Consider the following 22,495-nt stretch of genomic DNA (forward strand, 5'->3'; position numbering starts at 1 on the left):
AATGCTATGAGAATATTTACTGTTGATTGTAAGTTCAGGATTGGAATCCAGTTGGCCACCTGTTAGCTTAATGACCCTCTATAAGTTATATCACATCTTTTCTCTTTATAAAGTCAGATAGCTACCAACAATAAGTAGCTTCATATTTTTTAACTAGCTTGTGGAGTTCAAATATAGGAGACACAGTTCCACCCCTTGACACCTTGAATTGACAGAACAACCATAGTTGAGTTACTCCGCTATTATTATAAAAAAGTGAACAAGAGTTCAAAAACCAATGAGCCACAGTACTGTGGGGTGCTTTGCTGGAGCTAATGTTGTATAAATGTGTCAATCTTCTGGTTTTCAGCCCTAAATCAGTCAAAGAGGCCTGGAACAGCTAAAATACTCTAGTCAGGTCATCATCTCTCTTCTCCCTACCATATTGTCACTTTCTTAGTGTACTATACATATAAAACACTGTGCTGTCAGCGGACACCAGACTGAGCTCCCAAAGTCCAGTCAAAGAGTGGGAGGAGTGAGAATACAACAAAGAGGTCAAGACCATGATGGGGACACCCACTAAAACAGCTTATCTGAGCTAATGGGAGCCCACCAACTCTGGCCTGGCAGTGAGGGAACCAGCATAGGACCAAATAGTCCCTTTGAATGTGGCTGACAGTTGTATGGCTGGGGCCAATGGCAGTGAGACCAGGATTTATCCCTATGGCTTGTTCTGGCTTTTTGGAACCCATTCTCTCTGGAGGGATATGTTTCTCAGTCTAGATATAGTGGGGAGGGCCTTGGTCCTAAAATACCTCAAAGCATTGTGTTAGGCTTTGTTGACTCTCTATGGGAAGACTTACCGTTTCTGAGTAGTGTATGGGAGGGTGGGATGGGGGAGAAGGTAGAGGAAACGGGAGAAGGGGAGGGAGTGGGAACTGGGATTAGTATGTAAATTGAGAAAAGACAGATTTTTAAAAAGCAAATAAATTTTTAAAAAGACTGTTGTCTATAGTATGTTGAGAAGCTGTTAAGTAATCTTTAGTTTAAAGTTTTACTTTTGGGGAAAAACATTGTATTTCCCTTTACTCAATACAAAGATGCTATTACTCACAACTAGAAGCTATTTTTACATGTTTTAATTGAAGCAGACACTCTCTAGAAAGTTGAGAAGAGCCCGTTTATTTACATATTACCTTTAGGGAAATGGGGAGAGCCCATTTATTTACATATTACCTTTAGGGAAATGGGGAAATGTGTTTACTTTGGTCACTACACCTATCCCAGCTCCTAGAATACTGTCTTGCTTAGATTGGTACCCAGAATGTAAGCATTGAACCAATGATTCATTGAATGAATACATTAACAAGTATTAATTCATTTATTCTCAGTTAGTATCAATTACAACTAATGGCAAAAAATCATTGATGGAGGAAGGTCATTGGTTAAATAAAAAGAAACTGCTTGGCTCTCATTGGTTAGAAGATAGGTGGGAGGAGTAAACAGAACAGAACGCTGGGAGGAAGAGGAAGTGAGCTCAGACTCCACAGCTCTCCTCTCGGGAGCAGACGCCTCAGAGAGATGCCATGCTCCGCTCTCCCGGGCAGACGCACACGATGAAGCAAGCCGCCAGATTAGACATGCTGAACCTTTCCCGGTAAGACCGGTGCTCACAGATTATTAGAGATGGGTTGATCGGGATGTGAGAATTAGCCTGCAAGGGCTAGAGCTAAAGGGCCAAGCAGTGTTTAAATGAATACAGTTTGTGTGTTGTTATTTCGGAGCATAAGCTAGCCAGGCTGCCTGAGTGCTGGGGATGCAGCCCCGCCGCTCATATTACTACAACTCATAATCACATAGACATAACAGAAACAAGAAAATTCAAACTGCTATCCTTTACCTCCTTAAAATTGGGCCACGAATTGAGGCAACTACTTAAACTAGAAGAATATCAAATGTCAAAGTATATTTTGTGTTTGCACTGTTAGTTTTCTAGAAAAGCTAGAGAACCTTTTCATTTAGAAACTGAATAAATTAAATATAGGACTTTCTAAGGAAAGTAAAGGAATGGTAAGGAATGGGTCAAAAGAGGATAATGGTAGGGGAGAGCAAAAATGTATTCTATATATGTGTGAAAATGTTATAATGGAACCAATCATGTATAAGTAATATACTCTAATAAAAATTAAAGTAAAAATTTGAAGTAAAAGTACCAAGTAATGAGACTTGATACTTTTGTGGAAAATTGTTCTCAGTGAATGAGAGGGGTATTGAGTGTTATCCTTAGTTCAATAAGGAAGATACTTTGCCTCTTATTTCTAAATGGTAATAAAAGCCATTCAATGCTCTACCCAAGCATCTAGCCTTCATTCATGGAGTATCAGGCAGAATTTCTAAAGTGTATCCCCTTCTCATCTCCTCCTTCCATTGACCAATGAGATTCAGAGAGGAGTCAAGTAAGCTACTTACTTTTATACCTTGCATTATATGTATAGGAGGAATTCCCTTACTCATTCATCTTTATAAACATTTATGAACAGTGCTGCCAGCTAAGCTTTGATCCTGTGATTATGGACTGGAAGAAGATGATAGCCACCAGAGGCCACCACCAACATATTGCACAGAGTCTTGGAAACTCATAAGAGAAAGTGAGAGTAATAGTATCAGAGAGAAGGTTAAGAAAATAGTGGTGAACAGAATGGAAACCAGATTTAAGATTGCATATTTGAAAAGATAGCTACAAAGATGACAGTGAAAAAAATATGTTCTCACTGCAAAACACTAGAAAGAAGACATTAGATATACCAAGATTAGGATTTGTCTGGGAATAAAAATAAAGAAACTGCCTTGTCCCTTTAATAAGACAGAAAATTAGGTAGGCGGAGTAGACAGACAGAATGCTGGGAGAAAGAAGCCGAGTCAGTCAGTCGCCATGATTCTCCTCTCCGAGATGGATGCCCGTTAGACTCGTCCCGGTAAGCCACACTCAAGTGGCAATACGGATATTAAAAATGGGTTAGATCAATATGTAAGAGCTAGTCAATAAGAGGTTATAACTAATGGGCCAGGCAGTATTTAAATGAATACAATTTGTATGGTGTTATTTCGGGGCATAAGCTAGCCAGACGGCTGGGCAGCAGGAACGTAACCTGCCGCTCCTACTACAGAATAAACTCTATAAAAATAAATCCTTCACTTTATATAGTGATTCTGTAGCCAGAGACAAGTACCTTCCTATGTTGCTAGGTATGAAATTCAGAGACCTGAAAAGAGGGCAGAGTATGGTACTGAAATAATTAACTTCAAGAATGAACCACTTTTTTTAACACCTCAAAACATCTTCTGGGATTTGCTTGAAACTTCATAAGAGAATCAATGGTCAACCACACACTTGAAATCTCAGAAGTTCTTTATTATCAAATTCCAGATGAAAGTAACACTCACACACTACTATGTTGCTTTTCTGTTCTGCTTCTCTAGTCCCTTATTCTACAAAATGGGTTTAAAATATTTAAATTGTAGTTCTAAGAATTGAGCTAATATGGAGAACAAGCATTTAGTATCACAAAGGAAAAGGGTAAATTGTACTGAAGGCAAAAGTCAGGGAGGGGATACTGGTAATAAAGACAATGTGGTATACAGATACAGTGTAATGCTAACCATGAAAAGGTTGCAAATCCCATCATGTGTGTCAACATGGCTAGAACTAGAAATTGCTAGATTAACTGAAGTAAGTCAGGCCCAGGAAGAAATGTAACAAATTATCTCACTCACATGTGGAAAGCAAAAAGTTTATCTCATAGAAGTTGTGAGGAGAACTCACAGTAAAGGGGAAAATTTGGGGTAACTGCATGAATTCCATTTATACAGGATCAATAACTTGTGCTCTACTATTATTTTACAGTTATTTTACTATAATCAACAAGGTATTGAACATTTAAAAATAACTTAAAGAGAGGACTTTAAATGCTCTTGCCACAAACAAATGATGAATGTTTGAGGAGACAGAATACTTTAAATTAATATAAACATTGCAAAATTTATATAAGCGTTAACAGGCAACTGTTATGCACTATTTTATACTTTTTGATCAATTAAAATAAATTTAAATTAATAAACTAAATTTTAGACATTATACTCAGGCAGAGCTTAGAAGTCCTTTTGTTCTTGATTTATTGATCCATTTGGCGAGGGGAGGGAGGAGTATTACTTCCCAAGGACTAAGTGGCTGGAGGTGTGAAAGTCCTAAGGAAAGGGGAAGGAGTGAGCTAGCAGAAGATAAGAAGATGAGGTAGAAGGAATTACTGTACAGGGAGCCTGCTAAGCTTGATTTTACTCCAGCTGCTCAGTCTGGGGTAGGTGGACTCCCCCATTCCCTCCTATAAAACTGAAGTAAAGTTTTTGTTATTTTGGGGGGCACATGTCTGGTCTGCACCCATCATGCATGCATCTTATAGAAGTGTCTATGATCAAGGCTGAATCATCGTAGAAAAGCATAGTAATCAAGAAAATGGTCTCTCAAGTCATAGTGCCTTGAACACAGAGCGCTGTAAATTTAGCAGTGTTACATCTATCCAAGCTCCTGTTTCCTCATTAATAAATAAAATTCTCACCACACAAAAGTTATACTGAGATTTAGATGAGATAAGATAGAGAACAAGCTAATTACAGGGAATGGCATATAAGAATTACTTAAGATATACAAAGGAGGTTGATGATAGCATGAAAGGTCCCATTAAATTATTTATAGTCTGCCTGAAGGAATAAATGTTATTTGTAATAACTGTCTTTGCTAAGAAAAAAGAAAGAATGAAAGTCATAGTTGAGTACATACTCTTAGTATGTGCTGGTGAGTTCTTCCAGGTGTAAAAACAAAAAAATGTTTCCAAAGGTAAAATGTCCTAGCAGCTTTAAATATTCAGGTATAGGGATCCACAGGAAGAGTAGGATCACACAATCCGGCAGAAACCACCAAATTCAACTCTTGTAATTTGGTCTAATAATGTGCACATCACCTATGAAAAAATGTACTTGATCACTTGTAACTATCATATAAAAATCTGTATAGAGTAGCGACTTCTGTGGTCAAGAAAATGTTTGCATCTGGGCAGTGGTGGTGTACACCTTTCATTCCAGCATTTAGATGGCAGAGGCAGGCAGATCACTGTGAGTTCAAGGGCAGCCTGGTCTACAGAACTATTTCCAGGACAGCTATGACTATACAGAGACACACTGTCTCTAAAATCCCCCCCCCCAAAAGAAAGACAGAAGATGAAAGAAAGTAAGAAAGGAAAAGACAAGGAATGAAGAAAGGAAGGATGAAAGAAAAAAGAAAGAAAGGAAGGAAAAGAAAATGTTTCAGGGCTATAAGTATCATCCAGGATTTTAGCAAGAATTCAATGACAGAACTGTGTAATTATTCTCTGCTTCCCTAGTATGCCTGCCCTTTGTGCTATAGTCTAGGCCCAGTGCACCTGAAGGCCTGATTCTACCTATTGCTTTTGTCCTGTGTTCTAATGGAAGTAGGAGTCAACTAACTTCAGAAATGCAGGCAGGTGTTAAGAGGGGCTATGTTACTTATTCTAGCCTCCTTTTTTCTTGTCTATCATCTTCATATGTTCTTCTCTAGCTATTAATCTTGGAAGAACACCTTCATTCTTGCTGGGTTCCAGTGACAGCTCCTCAGGAGTAACAATCAACAGCTTCCTCTCCTGTTGATTCCCTCAATATTGCCTCTACCTCAGTAAATACACTCCACATACAATGTCCTTCCATTGAACCTCTGAACATAGCTTATGCCTGGTTAATCCTCCTCTGGTGTTCACATGAATAGAACAAAAGCCCACTTGTCACTTCTGCCTCCACTGCAGTAGCTCACACTGTTCATCATGGTAACAATGGTTATCCTTCATAGGTGTTATTACTACTTTTCTTCTTCATGGTACACAAGATACCTATAACAATAAACTAATTTGTTGTACATTTTATCTAAATATTTACCCTTCTTCTTTGCTGAGGTGGTAATTTTATTTCTTAACAGTTGGGGAAATTGGGATAGCTTCTGACATTTGCTGATGGAAATCCACAAAAATCAGTGGCATATAGGAGTCACACCTCTAAGTTTTTTTTTTTTTTTTGCTGTAAATCTGTTGATTCTTCTCAGCAAGCTGTTTAATACCAGAAACTGGTAATAAAATGCCCATTCCCAAGGCTGCTATTAATTAAGTCTTTTAAAAATGTTTATTTGACACCATGCTGAATTACCTTGTACCATACAACATCAGGTTCCTGGTCGGACTTCTTAAAATCTTCCATATCTGGGCAGGAGATCTCCTTTCTTTTAGTAACTTCAGATTTCTCTAAGTAGCGGATCCTGCTATTGTAACAGAGGCCTGATTCATTCTCGGCAACAGTCAAGGACATTGACACCTTCATGCAGTATGTGGAGTTTCTGTAGGAAGAGAAAAATAAGAAAATGACTTTACTGGCTGTTTACAACTTCTGTACTCTATACATTTCAAGAGTATTGACTTTTCCATTTAGGGCATTGCCTAAAAATGAGAAACATCATCAAAACAATACACAGCAACTTTCTTCTTCAACCAACAGAATGGTGTGGAGCAAAAACGGTATGGAGAATATTCCTGATTATGAGATAGATACAGAGCTGTGAAGGTAAGATGTAGCAATCTAGGAATCTGTAACATTGTCAGACTTCTCTCCTAGCAATCAATATTGCTCCCTTGAAACTTTGAAAAGAAATCTGTGGGAATTTTGCCAGAACTGTGGTTATAGCCATTTCTACACTTCAGCTATGTTTGACAGTTCTCTGGGAGATTGTTGAACTTAACAGTGCTTTCTACCGGTAACATTTCATTCTCTAAGATACATATAGGAATCAAGATTGACACACAAAGGATACCTATTAACATATGTAGAATTTCTTTTGCTTCCATTTTTATTATCATAAAAAAAGATTGTGGTGAATATACTTCTATACACAACATCATACCTTCTGTCCCAAGGGTAGAATCACTAAATTAACGGAAATATGTATTTCTAGTTGAGTTTGAGATCATCATTACTTATCACAATATGAATTGTTTTTCATGCCCAAGAGTCAATTAGTGGTGACCACAGTTCTCTGAAGTAACAATATGGACTCCTACATTTGGAGGTCTCAGGAGAAAGAAAGACCCCTTACTTCTTTGAATAGTTGACTATAACTGTTACCTTGACAGGATCTACAATCACCTAGGAGAACTAACCCCTGAACATAATTCCATGAATTGGTGCTTCCCATGTTCAGGGGAAGTCTTCCTACAAGAAATTCATCCTAAAAACATACATAGTTGTATAAAGTGTTTGTTGAAATATGCTAATGGTAGGACATCCTACCCCTAGACAAAGCTCTATAGTCAATTAATAGTCATTAGACTATTAAACTAATTAGACTAAGAAAGGGAGAAATAGCTTTTCCTAGGGATGAATGCCTAATAAGTTACCCAATACAAAAGAATCCAGCCCTGAAACCATATGCACACGAACAACAAAAGTAGATCCAGAAGATTGGATTTATATATTTGTGCATCTATATGGATATAATGATAATAATCAAAGAAAAAGAAACTATCAGTTTGAGAGGGAGGGAGGAAATAGGAGGAACTGTAGGAAAGAGACATAGGGGGCTAGAATGAGGAACGGGAAAGGGGAGAGTGATAAAACTACATTTTAATTTCAGGTATATTTACAATCAATTACAATAAAAAGAAAATAAATAATTAATAATATTTAAAATAAATAAACAAAAAGAAAGCATCTTATCTAGTAGAGTGTGTCTAAATGGAGTTAATCCTGCCCACCAGCACTATGACATTAGAGGGATTTAAACACTGAAATTTGTCATCTGGCCACTTTACAAATCACGTGAATTGATGAAGTTATTATGTGAGGATATCTAGGGTTGAAAGTTTTGCTTTCCTGAAAGTTGGGTATAGGGACCGCATAATTGAACAAACAAGGGTAAGTCCTGGCATCAACCTGACATCTCCACATTTACATATGCTTCCTGCATACCCACATAAACACACATACACACGCAAAAATGTTTATGTGCCCACACTCACACCGCATACACAGATACATACATAAATGAGAATAGAAACACAAAGGTAAAAATCTATTTGACTAATTTGGTTAATTTCAAACAAATGAATAAATATTTTATCTTTGCCTATTTGTATACATGATGCTTCACTATGCAGACCAGAAAATGTCAATCACACAGACGTAAATGGCAATGTATAAGAGAAGAGATCAGAAGCAACTTGACAAGGCTGAGAAGGGCAACTGCAAATTGTGGCAGAAGTGTTTAGTCTTTCTTTCTGGAGGATATTTCAGGACCACATCTAAAGTAACATTCACTCACTGCTAGAAATAAAAAGTGTCAAGTGTAGCTCTTCAAAGTGAAGTAATTGTATAATTCTATATCAGATAGAATTAACGTGCCAACCACAATTTTGAAGAGGGCCTCAAATGGCTGGTGCTATGCCTACTGTTTAGTGGTCATTCATTGAAATTTTACAACATCCCAAACAAACAAAACACAAGAAAGCAGATGGCTGTACACATTAGGTTTACAAATAAATGTGATCAAACATTTATATTTATAGCAGACAGAAACCATTAAGTCAAAATGGGGAGCTCAGCTGACTGGGGAGTACTCAACTCCAAGTGATATACCAACAACATAACCCCTAAATCTAAGGTCCAGGGAACATTTTTGAAGAAGGAGCAGGAAGATTGTAAGGGCCAGAGGACAAGGATGTCTGCTAGGAGACCAAGTCTTCCTTATTTGACAGGAAAGTTATACCCACAAAATCTCAAAAATATGCTCACCGAAATGAGACACCAAGTGATATATTAACTTGGGTGTGGGAAACCTCTCAAGTCCCTGTCTATAGGAAATTAATGGCTGCCAAGAGAAAGAGATTTAGTTTTTCCCTGGGATGAGCTCCCATGTGGATTATCAAATCCCAGGTGGTCAGTCCTAAAAATGGTGCGTACAACCAACAGTAAATACAATCAGCAGGCATATGCATATGTATGTGTGGGGTGTGAGTGTGTGTGAAAGACAGACAGACAGACAAAGACAAAGAGGAAAATTAAAGAAGAGTTCATGAATATGAGAGGAAGTAGAAATGGGTGGTACATAGGTAGAGTTAAAAGATAACAAGGGCTAAGAATGATGTAAAAAATATTTTCCATATTAAATTCTCAAAAGATTTTCAATTAAAACTTAAAAGTTTGTTTACATTTTTAAAGTAGAAATGTAATAATGCATGCCCTTTCCAGACAATAGTGTCAAATAAAATATCTAAAATACCCAGCATATTATTTGTTAAATATTAGGTATTCAATATATTTTAACTACAAAACCAGAATTTTAGTATAGCTTACATTGCTATCTATATCACCAATAAATAATAACAATGATAGTATATAACTATCACAAGCAATCACTACTATATTTGCAGTGGGATGAGGTAGGCCACAAGGTCAGGACTGCTACTTGACAGGAAATCTTCGGAACGTGGTAATTTGGGGAACAAATCTAATACCAGAGGACCAGGAAAGTTTGAAAGGATCAAAAAGATACACTGAATTAGATACAAAAAGGAAAATGGATGAAAAACAAAAAACTTCCAGGTACCATAAAATACTAGCTACAAGACAAAGGTCATAACTTTGGAGGTCAAAGGGTTAATGATAGTCCACTAAATTTTCAGGGTGCTTCTTAGACAAATGTTTCCTCTAATAAAACCCAGACCTCCAGGCAAAGTTTTTCAGGCACAAGAGATGCTCTCATCTGTTCATTCTCCAAAGATTAAATGATTTAGGCCCTGCCAGCAGTACTTGTATTAACTCGGGGTGATTGTAAGGGCAGGGGACTCACCCTGAAGGAGGCTGATGAGTTGCAGGAGGAGAGGGTTCAATCCTCCCTAACCCTTAACACACAAAAAACCTTAGTCCAGGGCCCTGGATGGACTCCCTCTGGCTCTTGTCACTTGCATGCCAATTGAGGCTGACAAATTGCTTGTTAACCCATGAACAGGCCCTAAGATGAAGTTGTTGGTGATACCCAAGGTCACTCGAACTCAAAGACAAGGCTGAATTTGAGTGCTCTTGTCACCATGGCTGACCTAGTAGAAGTGTGATCAAGGCTCCCTGAATGTCTGAGATTCCAGTTGATTTTTATTAGTCATATAATCCAGCCCTGGCACAGTTACTGCTAACAATCTTGCATTATTTAGATTTTATTTTGAAAATTGCCCTCGGGCCAGTTCTATTTAAAAATTTTCCCGCAAGTGGGGCCTAAAAATGTTACTTTTCTTTCATTAGGAACAATTAGCGCTATGCAAGTTGAGGAGGCAGACTGACTAGTTTGCAAGAATAAGGATCACAAATTTTTTCTCTCCCCCCATTCACTTCCCAAGGGGGACAAAAAAACACATTCTGAATTAATGTAACGAAAGGGCCTTCACAGTGATGGCTTACACTTACTTGCATCTGTAATCTTTGCAGGTAGAGTTATTCTCAGTAACCATAAAGGAATTGTTCCAGGATGCTACAACACACCTCTAAAGCAAAACCTTTCAGATGTTCAAGCTTATTTTTAATATAAGATGACCTTACATTTGCCTGTACCCTATACACATTCTCTAGGATACTTTAAATCATTTCTAAATGACTTTTAACTAATGAAATGTGGATGCAATATAAATATGTAAATAATATCTATACTATATTATCTAGGGAATACTGACAAGAAGTCAGCACAAGTTCAGTACAAATGCAATTTATTTTTATGAATCTTCCAGTCATGGCTATTTGGATCCATGAATGAAGAACACATGAAACAGAATAGCTGACTGTATTTCCACATCTTTTATGACAGTTTATTCTACCGGTATGTGGGAAAATGAGAAGGCAAGGTAAGTATCATCTAAAAGGAATAAAATGCAAACAAGAAAAAGGTTTCAAAATATAGCTCTGTTAAGCATATCTATCTAGGACCAAGATCTCTTGATTACTACTCTCAGAAATTGTTGCTAACATTGCTTAACAGCCAAACTAATTTGTGGTTAGCCATGCCAACTTCGTAAGCTGAGAGAATAAGAAGTAGATTCTTGTAGATAATGTATTAAGAATAATTTGACTAACATGTGTTAATCTGTTGCAAGTTTTTGAATAAACATCACAGTTTTCTAAACAAAAGTGTAATTGCAGCTAGCTTAAATTGTATTTTTTGCTTGTTTTTTCTTTCAAAGGCAGTTCTAAGAAGGAATGTTGATTAAACTTAGTTTCTCTGGGGAAAAGGCAAGTCTTGAGCTATCATGAAAAAAACCAAAATACCAATTATAACTCACATTATAGAACTTGTTTATATTACAAAATCTAAAGTATTATTTGAGTATATATGATTTTGTGTAATGTGTGGGTTAACCAAGTGTCAAGAATCTAAAGAATTAGAAAAAAATGTATACCTAAAAATAGAAGTGTTAGCAAAATGACTTAGGATATAGCTAAACTCTTTTTAAATAGAAGCATTAGTAAAATGACTTAAGATATAGCTAAACTCTTTTTAAATAGGTCCTTTCATAGTCTTATTTCCTTTAAAAATATTTTCTTTGCGAATTCCAGAAATATCTAGTGATTAACAAACTAAAACACACACGCGCACACACAAAAACTTCTTGACATTTTAAAAACGTAAATTGGAACAGGATAGATGATTCTTCAGTTAAGAAGTACCCACTATTTTTGGAGGACCCAGGTTCAATTCCAGCACCCACATGGCCAGTCACAACCTTATATAACTCCAGTTCCAAGGGACGCAATACTCTCCTCTGACCTCCATTGGCACCAGGGTTTCACATAGTACACACACACACACACACACACACACACACACACACACACACAGGCAAAATGCTTATGTACAAATATAAAAATTATAAAAACTAAAAATGCAAATTTATTAAGATATATATATAACTACAAGTCAATTACAGTTGTTAGAGGAGACTGTTCTTCTCCAAACATAAAACAAGTAGCAAATTTTGAGAGCCTTTGCTGACTTTTCACTCTTCATAATTTATTAGTCAAAGAAGGCTTTGCTGAAAATATCTTTAATTATTTTATATTTATCTACTTTATTTTATGAATGTGGGTGAGTGTTTTGATCGTGTGCATGCATGTCTGTGTAGCACATGCATGCCTGGTGCCTGTGAATATTAGAAGACAGTATCAGATCCCATGGAACCAGAGTTACTGTCAGTTGTGAACTCCCACGTGGGTATTAGGAACTGAACCTGAGTTCTTTGCAAGAATATCAAGTGCTTTTAACCACTGAGTCATCTCTCCAAGTCTTGGAAATATATTTGAACTTAGTGCACAGTCAACTTTAAGACTAATACAAATTCTAACTACACAAAAGTAGAAGCATGAAATATAAATGCAGTGAAACTCCAAATGAGAGCAAATTAACAAATTTATTGATGTCATTCAATAAAAAAGTCCTACATAATCATTAAAATGATAGGTATTTGTTATATACATTGAAACATAAATAAAAGTCTAATGTAAGAATAAAAGGTATTTATGCGGTAAAAGATTTTGGGAGAAATACAAGGTCATTTGAGAAAAATCCCCTTTGTGTTTTCATTCTGTTAAATACTTTTAGTTTGTCAAGCTGTGAAGAGTTTAGAGATTTTTGCTTTTTCTAAGATGCTTTGTCAAACAGATAATGTTGTATTTCACAGATGATGTAAATAAATAAGGATGTGTTGGAAGTATGAACAGCAAGTAATTTCTCAAGTGCTTTGATCTCCCAGTGACATAAATATCCAGCCTTTGGCATGCTACTGTTAATCTCCAATTCAGAATTATCCACTTATTTCTAGAACTAAAAGGTTTATGGTACAGTTAGGGAATATGTGAAGTTAACTCTAGGCAATGAAATGAACTGTACTTGAGAAATTTGCTTTTAGAACCAGATATTTGGGTTCAAATCTTTCCTCTATTGTGTCCTAACAATGGGTCTTTGGCCAGGTGACTACGTCTCAGGTTTTGGTATATAAAAAATGAGAATAGTAAAAGCAACTGGGTTTATAGGGTTATTATACTTCCAAACGTCAGAATTGTAAGGTCTGACATTTTGATGGATTTTTCAACTAACAAGTCAGTCTGCCGGGTTCATGAATACTTATAGAAGACATGAGACTTCCAGGTAATAATTCATAAACAGTAAATTAGTAGTGGCAATGCAGAGCACCAGTATTTGGTTGGTGACTCAAAAAAAGCCTATATTCCATATGATAACATGGAGGGGATCATTGTAAGCAATACATTACCTACAGTGGAAGAATCTCAAGCTTACGAAACACTTATCTTTTACAATGGGTCATAGGAATTCAAGCTTTTTGCTATACAGCTAACTACATTCTCTTTTTTTCCAACCACTGCTCCAAAAAGGAGAACAAGCAACCTTGTTCTTCAGTTTAGAGGAAGATGTTTCTTGCAGTTTCCTAAATTGTTCTCTTTACATATGGCTTTTAAAAATATGATATTATATTTATTAAACAACTTTATTTTTACCCATGTGGGGGTGCCCATAAAAGATTAAAAGAGAGACCTAGATGTCCTAGAGCTGGAGTTACAGGTGACTGTGAGTTGTCCAATATGGGTTCTGGGAACTAAACTCAGGTACCCTGGAAGAGCAGAAATTCTCTTTTTTTTTCTTTTGTTTTGCTTCATGCTTTTTTTTTAAACATGATTTCTCTGTATAGCAGCCCTGCCTGTTCTGAAACCCACTTTGTAGACCAGGCTGGCCTGGAACCCACAGACTTCTCTGCTTGTCTCTGCCTCTGCTGTGATTAAAACCATGTGCCACCATTGCCAGGCTCAATGGTTCTAAATTGTTGAGCCATTACTCTGGTTCTTCCATATACATAGTTTTGAAAAGGAAATCCAAAACAAAGGGTATTCTTCTCATAAGGCCTATAAAATATGTGACAGAACTAATGCAAATTCTCTTGGAATAGTGAGGCACTTTACAGAAAGCATTGAGTATGGTGTCTCATATGTTCTAGGTGTTCCAATACAAATGAACTCCGTTAGCAACTGCAACCATATTATGCAAGCTGTAAACTACATGAGTAGATTTTGTATTCTGTGTTACTGTTTTCAAAAACAGATAAGAGATCAGAATCTAGTAAATATGTGTGTGTGTGTATATACAGTACTTGTTAAAGATAGAATTTTAGCCTGAAAATATGGTGTCATTCACTATTGAGCAATGGATGTAGCTTGGTGGTACAGTACTTGGCTGTCATGTGCAAGACCCTGTGGTTGTTCCCAGCACACTTATGTATACACACACATGCATAAATATGTATATGTGTGAGTGTGTGTGTGTTCTAAATTCAAAACACACTACAATATTTAGGTACTTGCTATTAAAGTCAGATATACTTTTAAAATAATTAGCTATTACACACGTATTTTTTTAATTTATCTATTTATTTATTAAATACTTCTGCCTCCTCCCAGCCACCGCCTCCCATTTCCCTCCCCCTCCCCCGATCAAGTTCCCCTCTCTCATCAGCTCGAAGAGCAATCAGGGTTCCCTGACGTGTGGGAAGTCCAAGAACCACCCACCTCCATCCAGGTCTAGTAAGGTGAGCATCCAAACTGCCTAGGCTCCCACAAAGCCAGTACGTGCAGTAGGATCAAAAACCCATTGCCATTGTTCTTGAGTTCTCAGTAGTCCTCATTGTCCGCTATGTTCAGCAAGTCCGGTTTTATCCCAGGCTTTTTCAGACCCAGGCCAGCTGGCCTTAGTGGGTTCCCGATAGAACATCCCCATTGCCTCAGTGTGTGGGTGCACCCCTCGCGGTCCTGAGTTCCTTGCTAGTGCTCTCTCTCCTTCTGCTCCTGATTTGGACCTTGAGATTTCAGTCCGGTGCTCCAATGTGAGTCTCTGTCTCTGTATCCTTACACACGTATATAACAGCTATTAATAAAACAAAACCTGAGATTCTTAAATGTTTCCAGCGATGAGTTCACATTAACATAACTAGGAAAAACAACTATAATCTGCCCCATAAAAGCCCAGTGATCTGACTCATAAGGATTGATTGAGGGGGCATGATCAAGCATGATTAACAGAATTAACTATCTCCATTCAACACTACCATCTACATTATAGTAGGAGTACTCCCTGTGCTCTTGTTTGAAGATATATTTAAGAATTACAATTGGTATGCATTAGCTCATAATAAAAAGTTTTTCATAGATATATAGACAACAGTGTTTTGGGGAACTACCATAACGTCCCTGAACAGTCTTTCTATAAATTTCACTGACTATAAAAATTATTGATCATTTTCCCATTGCTTTTTATTTATATTATGTTGATATATTCACACATCAATGTTTCTTCATGATTATTCGCATAAAGGTTTTACCTTATTGCCTTATTTATACTGCAAACTCTTCAAAAACACATCTTTCCTTAGATGTACCTCTCTCTATGTAGTCGATAAGATCATTCTTCGTGCCTTTGTGTTGAAATTGTCTAACTTAAATGACTAGATAACTAAATTACCAAGCCATATGCCTCCATGATCTCTTATCTGATCTCTGTTTGCTCATCATTGTCTGAGATCTTGGAAGACTTGTGAATATTCTAAAGTTTTATTTGCCTGCTATCACATGACTTCTGCCCTAGGAGCCCTACCATTCTCCTCTCACTTGACTCAGTAAAGCTACCTTATTAGACAAGCCCAATGAACCTTGTTTACCTTCATCCTGTTTGAATTCTATGTATTATTTGTAAGACGACCATTTATTTCACCTTATAATCTCCCTTATTTCAAAATATCTTCCTCTGCTGATTCTCTGCCTAGAAACACCTATCCCTTATCCACTCTCCTCAGGCTTTCTTCAAAATGCTGAGCATTCTTCTAAAGGCTTCAGGGATTTTTGTTCTACTTCTTTTTATTTTTTTTCCTTTTTTATTAAAAAATTACTTTTTATTTTACATATCAACCCTACTTCCCCTTTCTCCCATTCTCCTGCCCCCCCCCCCATCTCCTTCCTTCCCATTCCCCGTCTGTCCCTCAGAGGGGGTAAGACCTTCCTTGGTGAGTCAATAAAGTCTGGCATACCAACTTGATTCAGGGCCAAGTCTTAATGCCCCCATATTTAGGATGAGCAAGGTATCCCTCCACAGGGAATGGGCTCCCAAAAGCCAGATCATGCACCTGGCATAGGTCCTGGTGTCACTGCCAGCCGCCCCGAACAGATCAAACTACATAATCATCACCCATATTCAGCGGGTCTAGTTTGGCCCTATACAGGCTTTCTGGCTGTCAGTCCATAGTCTGTGAACTCTCACTAGCTTGGGTCAGTTGTCTCTTTGTTTTTCTTCCATCGTGTTCTTGATCCCTCTTGTTCATATGATTCCTCCTCCGTCTCTTCAACTGAACTACAGGAGCTCAGCCCAGTGCTTGGCTGTGGGTCATTGTATCTCCTTCCATCAGAGACTAGATGTAGGTGCTATGATAACAATTAGGATAGCCATTAATCTGATTAAAGGGGAAGGCCCTTTCAGATACCCTCTCCACTATCCCTAGGAGTTTTAGCTGGGGTTATCCTTGAGAATTCCTGAGAATTTCTATAACATCAGATTTCTCCCTAACTCCATAATGGCTATCTCTATCAAGATATCTCTTTCATTGTTCTCTCCCCCACCCCCACCATTCTTCCCCTAACTCGGTCTTCTTCATCCCTCATGTCCTCACCCCCCCCCATCAGCTCCCTTCTACCCACCCACTCCCAGTTTACTCAAGATATCTTAACTATTTTCCTTCCTGGAGTCCTGCATATATGTCCCTCTTAGGGTTCCCCTTTTTACCTAGCTTCTCTGGGATTATGGATTGTAGCATGGTTATCCTTTTCTTTACATCTAATAACCACTTATGAGTGAATACATACTGTGTTTATCTTTCTGGGTCTGGATTACATCACATAGGAAGATTTTTTTCTAGTTTCATTCAAAGAAATTAAAGAAGATACCAGAAAATGGGACGATCTCCCATGTTATTGGAAAGGTAGGATTAACAGTAAAAATGGCAGTCTTACTAAAAGCAATCTACAGATTTAATACAATCCCCATCAAAATCCCAACACAGTTCTTCACAGACCTCACAAGAACAATACTCAACTTCATATGGAAAAACAAAATCCCAGGATAGCCAAAACAATCCTGTGCATCAGCATTCCTGACTTCAAGATCTACTATGGAGCTACAAAAATAAAATCAGTTTTGTATTGGCATAAAAACATATGTGGATCAATGGACTTGAATTGAAGACCCTGATACTGATCAACACACCTATTAACACCTGATTTTTGACAAAGAAGCCAAAAGTGTACAAGGGAAAAAAGAAAGTATCTTTAGCAAATGGTGCTGGCATAGCTGTTTGTTGACATGTAGAAGAATGCAAATAGATCTATATCTATCTCCATGCAGAAAACTCAAGTCCAAGTGGATCAAAGACTTTAACATAAATCTAGTTACACTGAACATGACAGAAGAGAAAGTGGGAAGTATCCTTGAATTCATGGGTACAGGAGATCACTTCTTAAATATAACAACAGTAGTACAGACTCTGAGGGCAACAATGAATAAATGGAACCTCCTGAAACTGAGGAGCTTCTGTAAGGCAAATGACATGGTAAATAAGACAAAACAGCATTCTAGAGAATGGGAAAAGATCTTCACCAACCCCATATCTGACAAAGGGCTGACTTCCAATACATATAAGGAATTCCATAAACTAGACATGAAAATACCAAATAGTATAATTTAAAATGGGGGTATAGATCTAAACATAATTCTCAACAGAAGAAACTCAAATAGCTGAAAGACATTTAAGGAATTAATCAACATACTTAACCATCAGGGAAATGCAAATCAAAACAACTCTAAGAAACTATCTTATACCTATCAGAATGGTTAAGATCAAAACCATTGATGACAGGTTATACTGAAGAGGATGTGGGTTAAGAGGAACAATATTCCATTGCTGGTAGAGGTGCAATCTTGTTCAACCACTTTGAAAATCATTATGATGATTTCTCAGAAATTTGGGAGTCAATCTACCTCAAGATCCAGCAATACTACTCTTGGACATATGCCCAAAGTCTACACAGTCATACCACATAGACATTTGCTCATCTATGTTCATAGCAGCATTATTTGTAATAGCCAAAACTTCATTTTATTTTCTATCCCTCTAAACTTTATTTCCAGCAACTTTATCCAAGTGACTAGTGACTCGATCTTAGTCACAACAATGCACTGAACACATAAAATCATGTGTATGTGTCCAATTCCTCTTAAATCCTCCCTTTTAAATTCCTTGCCAGTACAACAAACTAAGAGCTAAAACATAATATAATTCTCATAAACAAACTTACTGAGTCAGGAAATGATCTTTTCCTACAGTCTGAATTTCCGTTTGTACTAGGTATTATGATTAAGAGTATCTCTAATCACACCACCTAATTTCTCAAGTTAAATGCCTCAGAATTAATAGAAAGAGAAAAAATGATAAAAACAGAAAAGCAAGAGATCAAAATATTCTTATTTACAGATAATCATCATCTTGCATTTTAAAAGTTCTTGAAGACTCCATCAGAAATCACTTAGACCATATTCATAATCTCAACACAAAATCAACAACAGAAAAACCAGACTTTCTATACATAGATAATGAACTTGTAAAGAATGAATTTAGGCTTAGAAAATTGCCTATTTACAACAGAGTTTAAAATACCCAAGAAGGCCAGACGCACAGAGGCGGAGCAGCGGCGGCCAGACGCGGCGGAGCGACACCGCATACAGGAAGAGGCCTTCGGGGACCGGCGCAGCGGCAGACCCAAGCAGCGGGGACAGGTGTGCAATAAGGAGAGCAGGTCGGCCGGGCCATGGTGGCGCACGCCTTTAATCCCAGCACTCGGGAGGTAGAGGCAGGTGGATCTCTGTGAGTTCGAGACCAGCCTGGTCTACAAGAGCTAGTTCCAGGACAGGCTCCAAAACCACAGAGAAACCCTGTCTCGAAAAACCAAAAAAAAAAAAAAAAAAAAAAAAAAAAGGAGAGCAGATCGCCCTACTACAATTGAATCAAAGAGGTAGGCCTTTGGTTGGCCAGGTCACTGGCACAAGGGGAGCCTGGTCCTGTCCTGAAGATCCTCCGGAGGGGTGAGAGGGTTCTTGGCCTGCAGCAGGAACCACGAAAGAGAGTGAGGGCATTTTGTAAGCGGAGCCCTTGGCCAGCAGGGAAACCTGATCCGGTTTTTAAAGGTCCCATTGGATAGGATCAATAGGAGGAGATGGGCAGGCGCCAAGGCAAGAATTCACCCAATAATCTGAAAAACAACATGAAAACACCAGAACCCAATGATCTTACAACAGAAGTATTTGAACAACCTAACACAGAAGAAGTGGAAAAAATCGACTTTATGAAGACAATAGAGTCCCTTAAACAACATGTAAAAAATGCCCTTATAGAAATGGATGAGAAGTATAACAAAAAGTTTGAAGAAATGAGTAAATACGTACATGATACCCTGGGAAACCAAGAAAAAACGATCAAACAGGTAATGGAAACAGTTCAAGAATTGAAAACTGAAATGAAGGCAAGGAAGAAAATACAAACTGAGGACCAGCTAGATATGGAAAATCTAGGCCAACGAGCAGAGTCTACAGAAACAAGCATAATCAATAGAATACAAGAGCTAGAAGAATGAATATCAGATGCTGAGGACACCATAGAGAAAATAAACGAACAGATCAAAGAAAACAGCAAAGCCAACAAATTCTCAACACAAAACATTCAGGAACTATGGGACACAATAAAAAAACCAAACCTAAGAATAATAGGAATAGAAGAAGGAGAAGAGTCACAGCTCAAAGGCCCAGAAAATATTTTCAACAAAATTATGGAAGAAAACTTTCTCAACTTAATGAAAGATATTCATTTGAATATTCAAGAAGCATACAGAACACCAAACAGACTGGATCAAAGAAAAACATCTCCTCGCCATATAATAATCAAAACACAAAATATACAGGTTAAAGAAAGAATATTAAGAGCTGCAAAGGAAAAAGGGCAAGTAACTTATAAAGGTAAACCGATCAGACTTACACCTGACTTCTCTATGGAAACTATGAAAGCCAGAAGGTCCTGGATAGAGGTTCTGCAGAAGCTAAGAGACCATGGATGCAAACCCAAACTACTATACCCAGCCAAGCTATCGTTCATTATCAATGGAGAAAACAAGACATTCCAGGATAAGAACAAATTTAAACAATACGTAGCCACAAATTCAGCCCTACAGAAAGTAATAGAAGGAAAATCGCAACCCAAGGAATCCAACACTGCCAACACTGCCTACAATAACCCAGGCAGCTAATGACCCTTCACGAGCACATCTCAAAGAAGGGAGACACACAATCTCTACTACCAAAAGCAATAAGAATAACCGGAGTAAACAACCACTGGTCATTAATATCACTTAATATTAATGGGCTCAATTCACCTATAAAAAGGCACAGGCTAAAAGATTGGATACGAAAACAGGATCCAACATTCTGCTGTTTGCAAGAAACACATCTCAACCACAAAGACAGGCACCTACTCAGAGTAAAGGGTTGGGAAAAGGTGTTTCAAGCAAATGGTCCTAAGAAAAAAGCAGGTGTGGCCATACTAATTTCTAACAAAACTGACTTCAAACTAAAATCAATCAGAAGAGACTGAGACGGTCACTTTATACTCATAACAGGAACAATTCATCAGGAGGACGTCTCAATCCTGAATATATACGCCACCAATATAAAAGCACCTACTTATGTAAAAGAAATATTACTAGAACTCAAGGCAGACATCAAACCACACACACTAGTAATAGGAGACTTCAACACACCTCTCTCTCCAAGGGACAGGTCAATCAGACAGAAACCTAAGAGAGAATTAAGAGAATTATTGGAGGTAATGAAGCAAATGGACTTAACAGACATCTATAGAACATTCCACCCAAATAGGAAAGAATATACCTTCTTCTCTGCAGCTCATGGAACCTTCTCAAAAATTGACCACATACTCGGAAACAAAGGAAACCTCCACAGATACAAAAAAATATCAGTGTCCACCTGTGTCTTATCAGATCACCACGGATTAAAGTTAGAAGGCAACAACCACGCTGCCCCCAAAAAAATGACAAACTCATGGAAACTGAACAGACAACTACTGAACAACACCTGGGTCAAGGAAGAAATCAAGAAAGAAATTAAAGTCTTCCTTGAATTTAATGAAAATAAAGGGACAACATACTCAAACCTATGGGACACAATGAAAGCAGTGCAAAGAGGAAAGTTCATAGCACTAAGTGCCCACTTAAAGAAAACGGAGAATGCATACATTGGGGACTTAACAACACACCTGAAAGCTCTAGAAAAAAAAAAGAAGCAGACACGCCCCGGAGAAGTAGAAGACTGGAAATCATAAAACTGAGGGCTGAAATCAACAAAATAGAAACACAGAAAACAGTCCAAAGAATCAATGAAACAAAAAGCTGGTTCTTCGAGAAAATCAACAAGATCGATAAACCCCTATCCAAACTAATTAAACGACAGAGAGAGAACACACAAATAAATAAGATCAGAAATGAAAAGGGGGACATAACCACAGACACAGAGGAAATTCAGAGAATCATTAGATCTTACTACAAAAGCCTGTATGCCACAAAACTGGAAAATACAAAAGAAATGGACATTTTTTTAAATAAGTACCATATACCAAAGCTAAACCAAGACCAGGTGAATGATCTAAATAGACCGGTTACTCGCGAAGAATTAGAAATGGTTATCAAAAATCTCCCTTCGAAAAAAAGCCCAGGACCAGATGGTTTCAATGCAGAATTCTACCAGAACTTCCAAGAAGAACGAATACCTATACTCCTTAATGTATTTCACAATATAGAAACAGAAGAATCATTGCCAAATTCCTTTTATGAAGCTACAGTTACCCTGATACCAAAACCACAAAAAGACCCAACCAAGAAAGAGAATTACAGACTGATCTCACTCATGAACATCGACGCAAAAATTCTCAATAAAATACTGGCAAACCGAATCCAAGAACACATAAGAAAAATTATCCATTATGATCAAGTAGGCTTCATCCCAGAGATGCAGGGCTGGTTCAACATACGCAAATCTATCAATGTAATCCACCATATAAATAAACTGAAAGAAAAAAAAACATATGATCATTTCATTAGATGCTGAAAAAGCATTCGACAAAATTCAACACCCCTTTATGATAAAGGTCTTGGAGAGAATAGGGATACAAGGGTCCTACCTAAATATAATAAAAGCTAT

The 22,495-nt window shown here is 37.5% G+C and overlaps 1 protein-coding gene across 1 annotated transcript in view; it reads right to left on the reverse strand.

Moving 5' to 3' along the window:
• Il1rapl2 (interleukin 1 receptor accessory protein like 2) overlaps positions 1-22,495 on the reverse strand; it is a 597,452-nt gene that overhangs the window by 545,636 nt on the left and 29,321 nt on the right. Inside the window, exon 2 of the mRNA XM_041636671.1 lies at positions 6,247-6,433. Coding sequence (XP_041492605.1) covers positions 6,247-6,433 — 187 coding nt within the window. The remainder of the gene's footprint in view (positions 1-6,246; positions 6,434-22,495) is intronic.

The sequence above is a fragment of the Microtus oregoni genome, unplaced genomic scaffold (assembly GCF_018167655.1).
Source record: "Microtus oregoni isolate MIOR12 unplaced genomic scaffold, Mior012 000050F_001, whole genome shotgun sequence".
Classification (NCBI taxonomy): Eukaryota; Metazoa; Chordata; class Mammalia; order Rodentia; family Cricetidae; genus Microtus; species Microtus oregoni.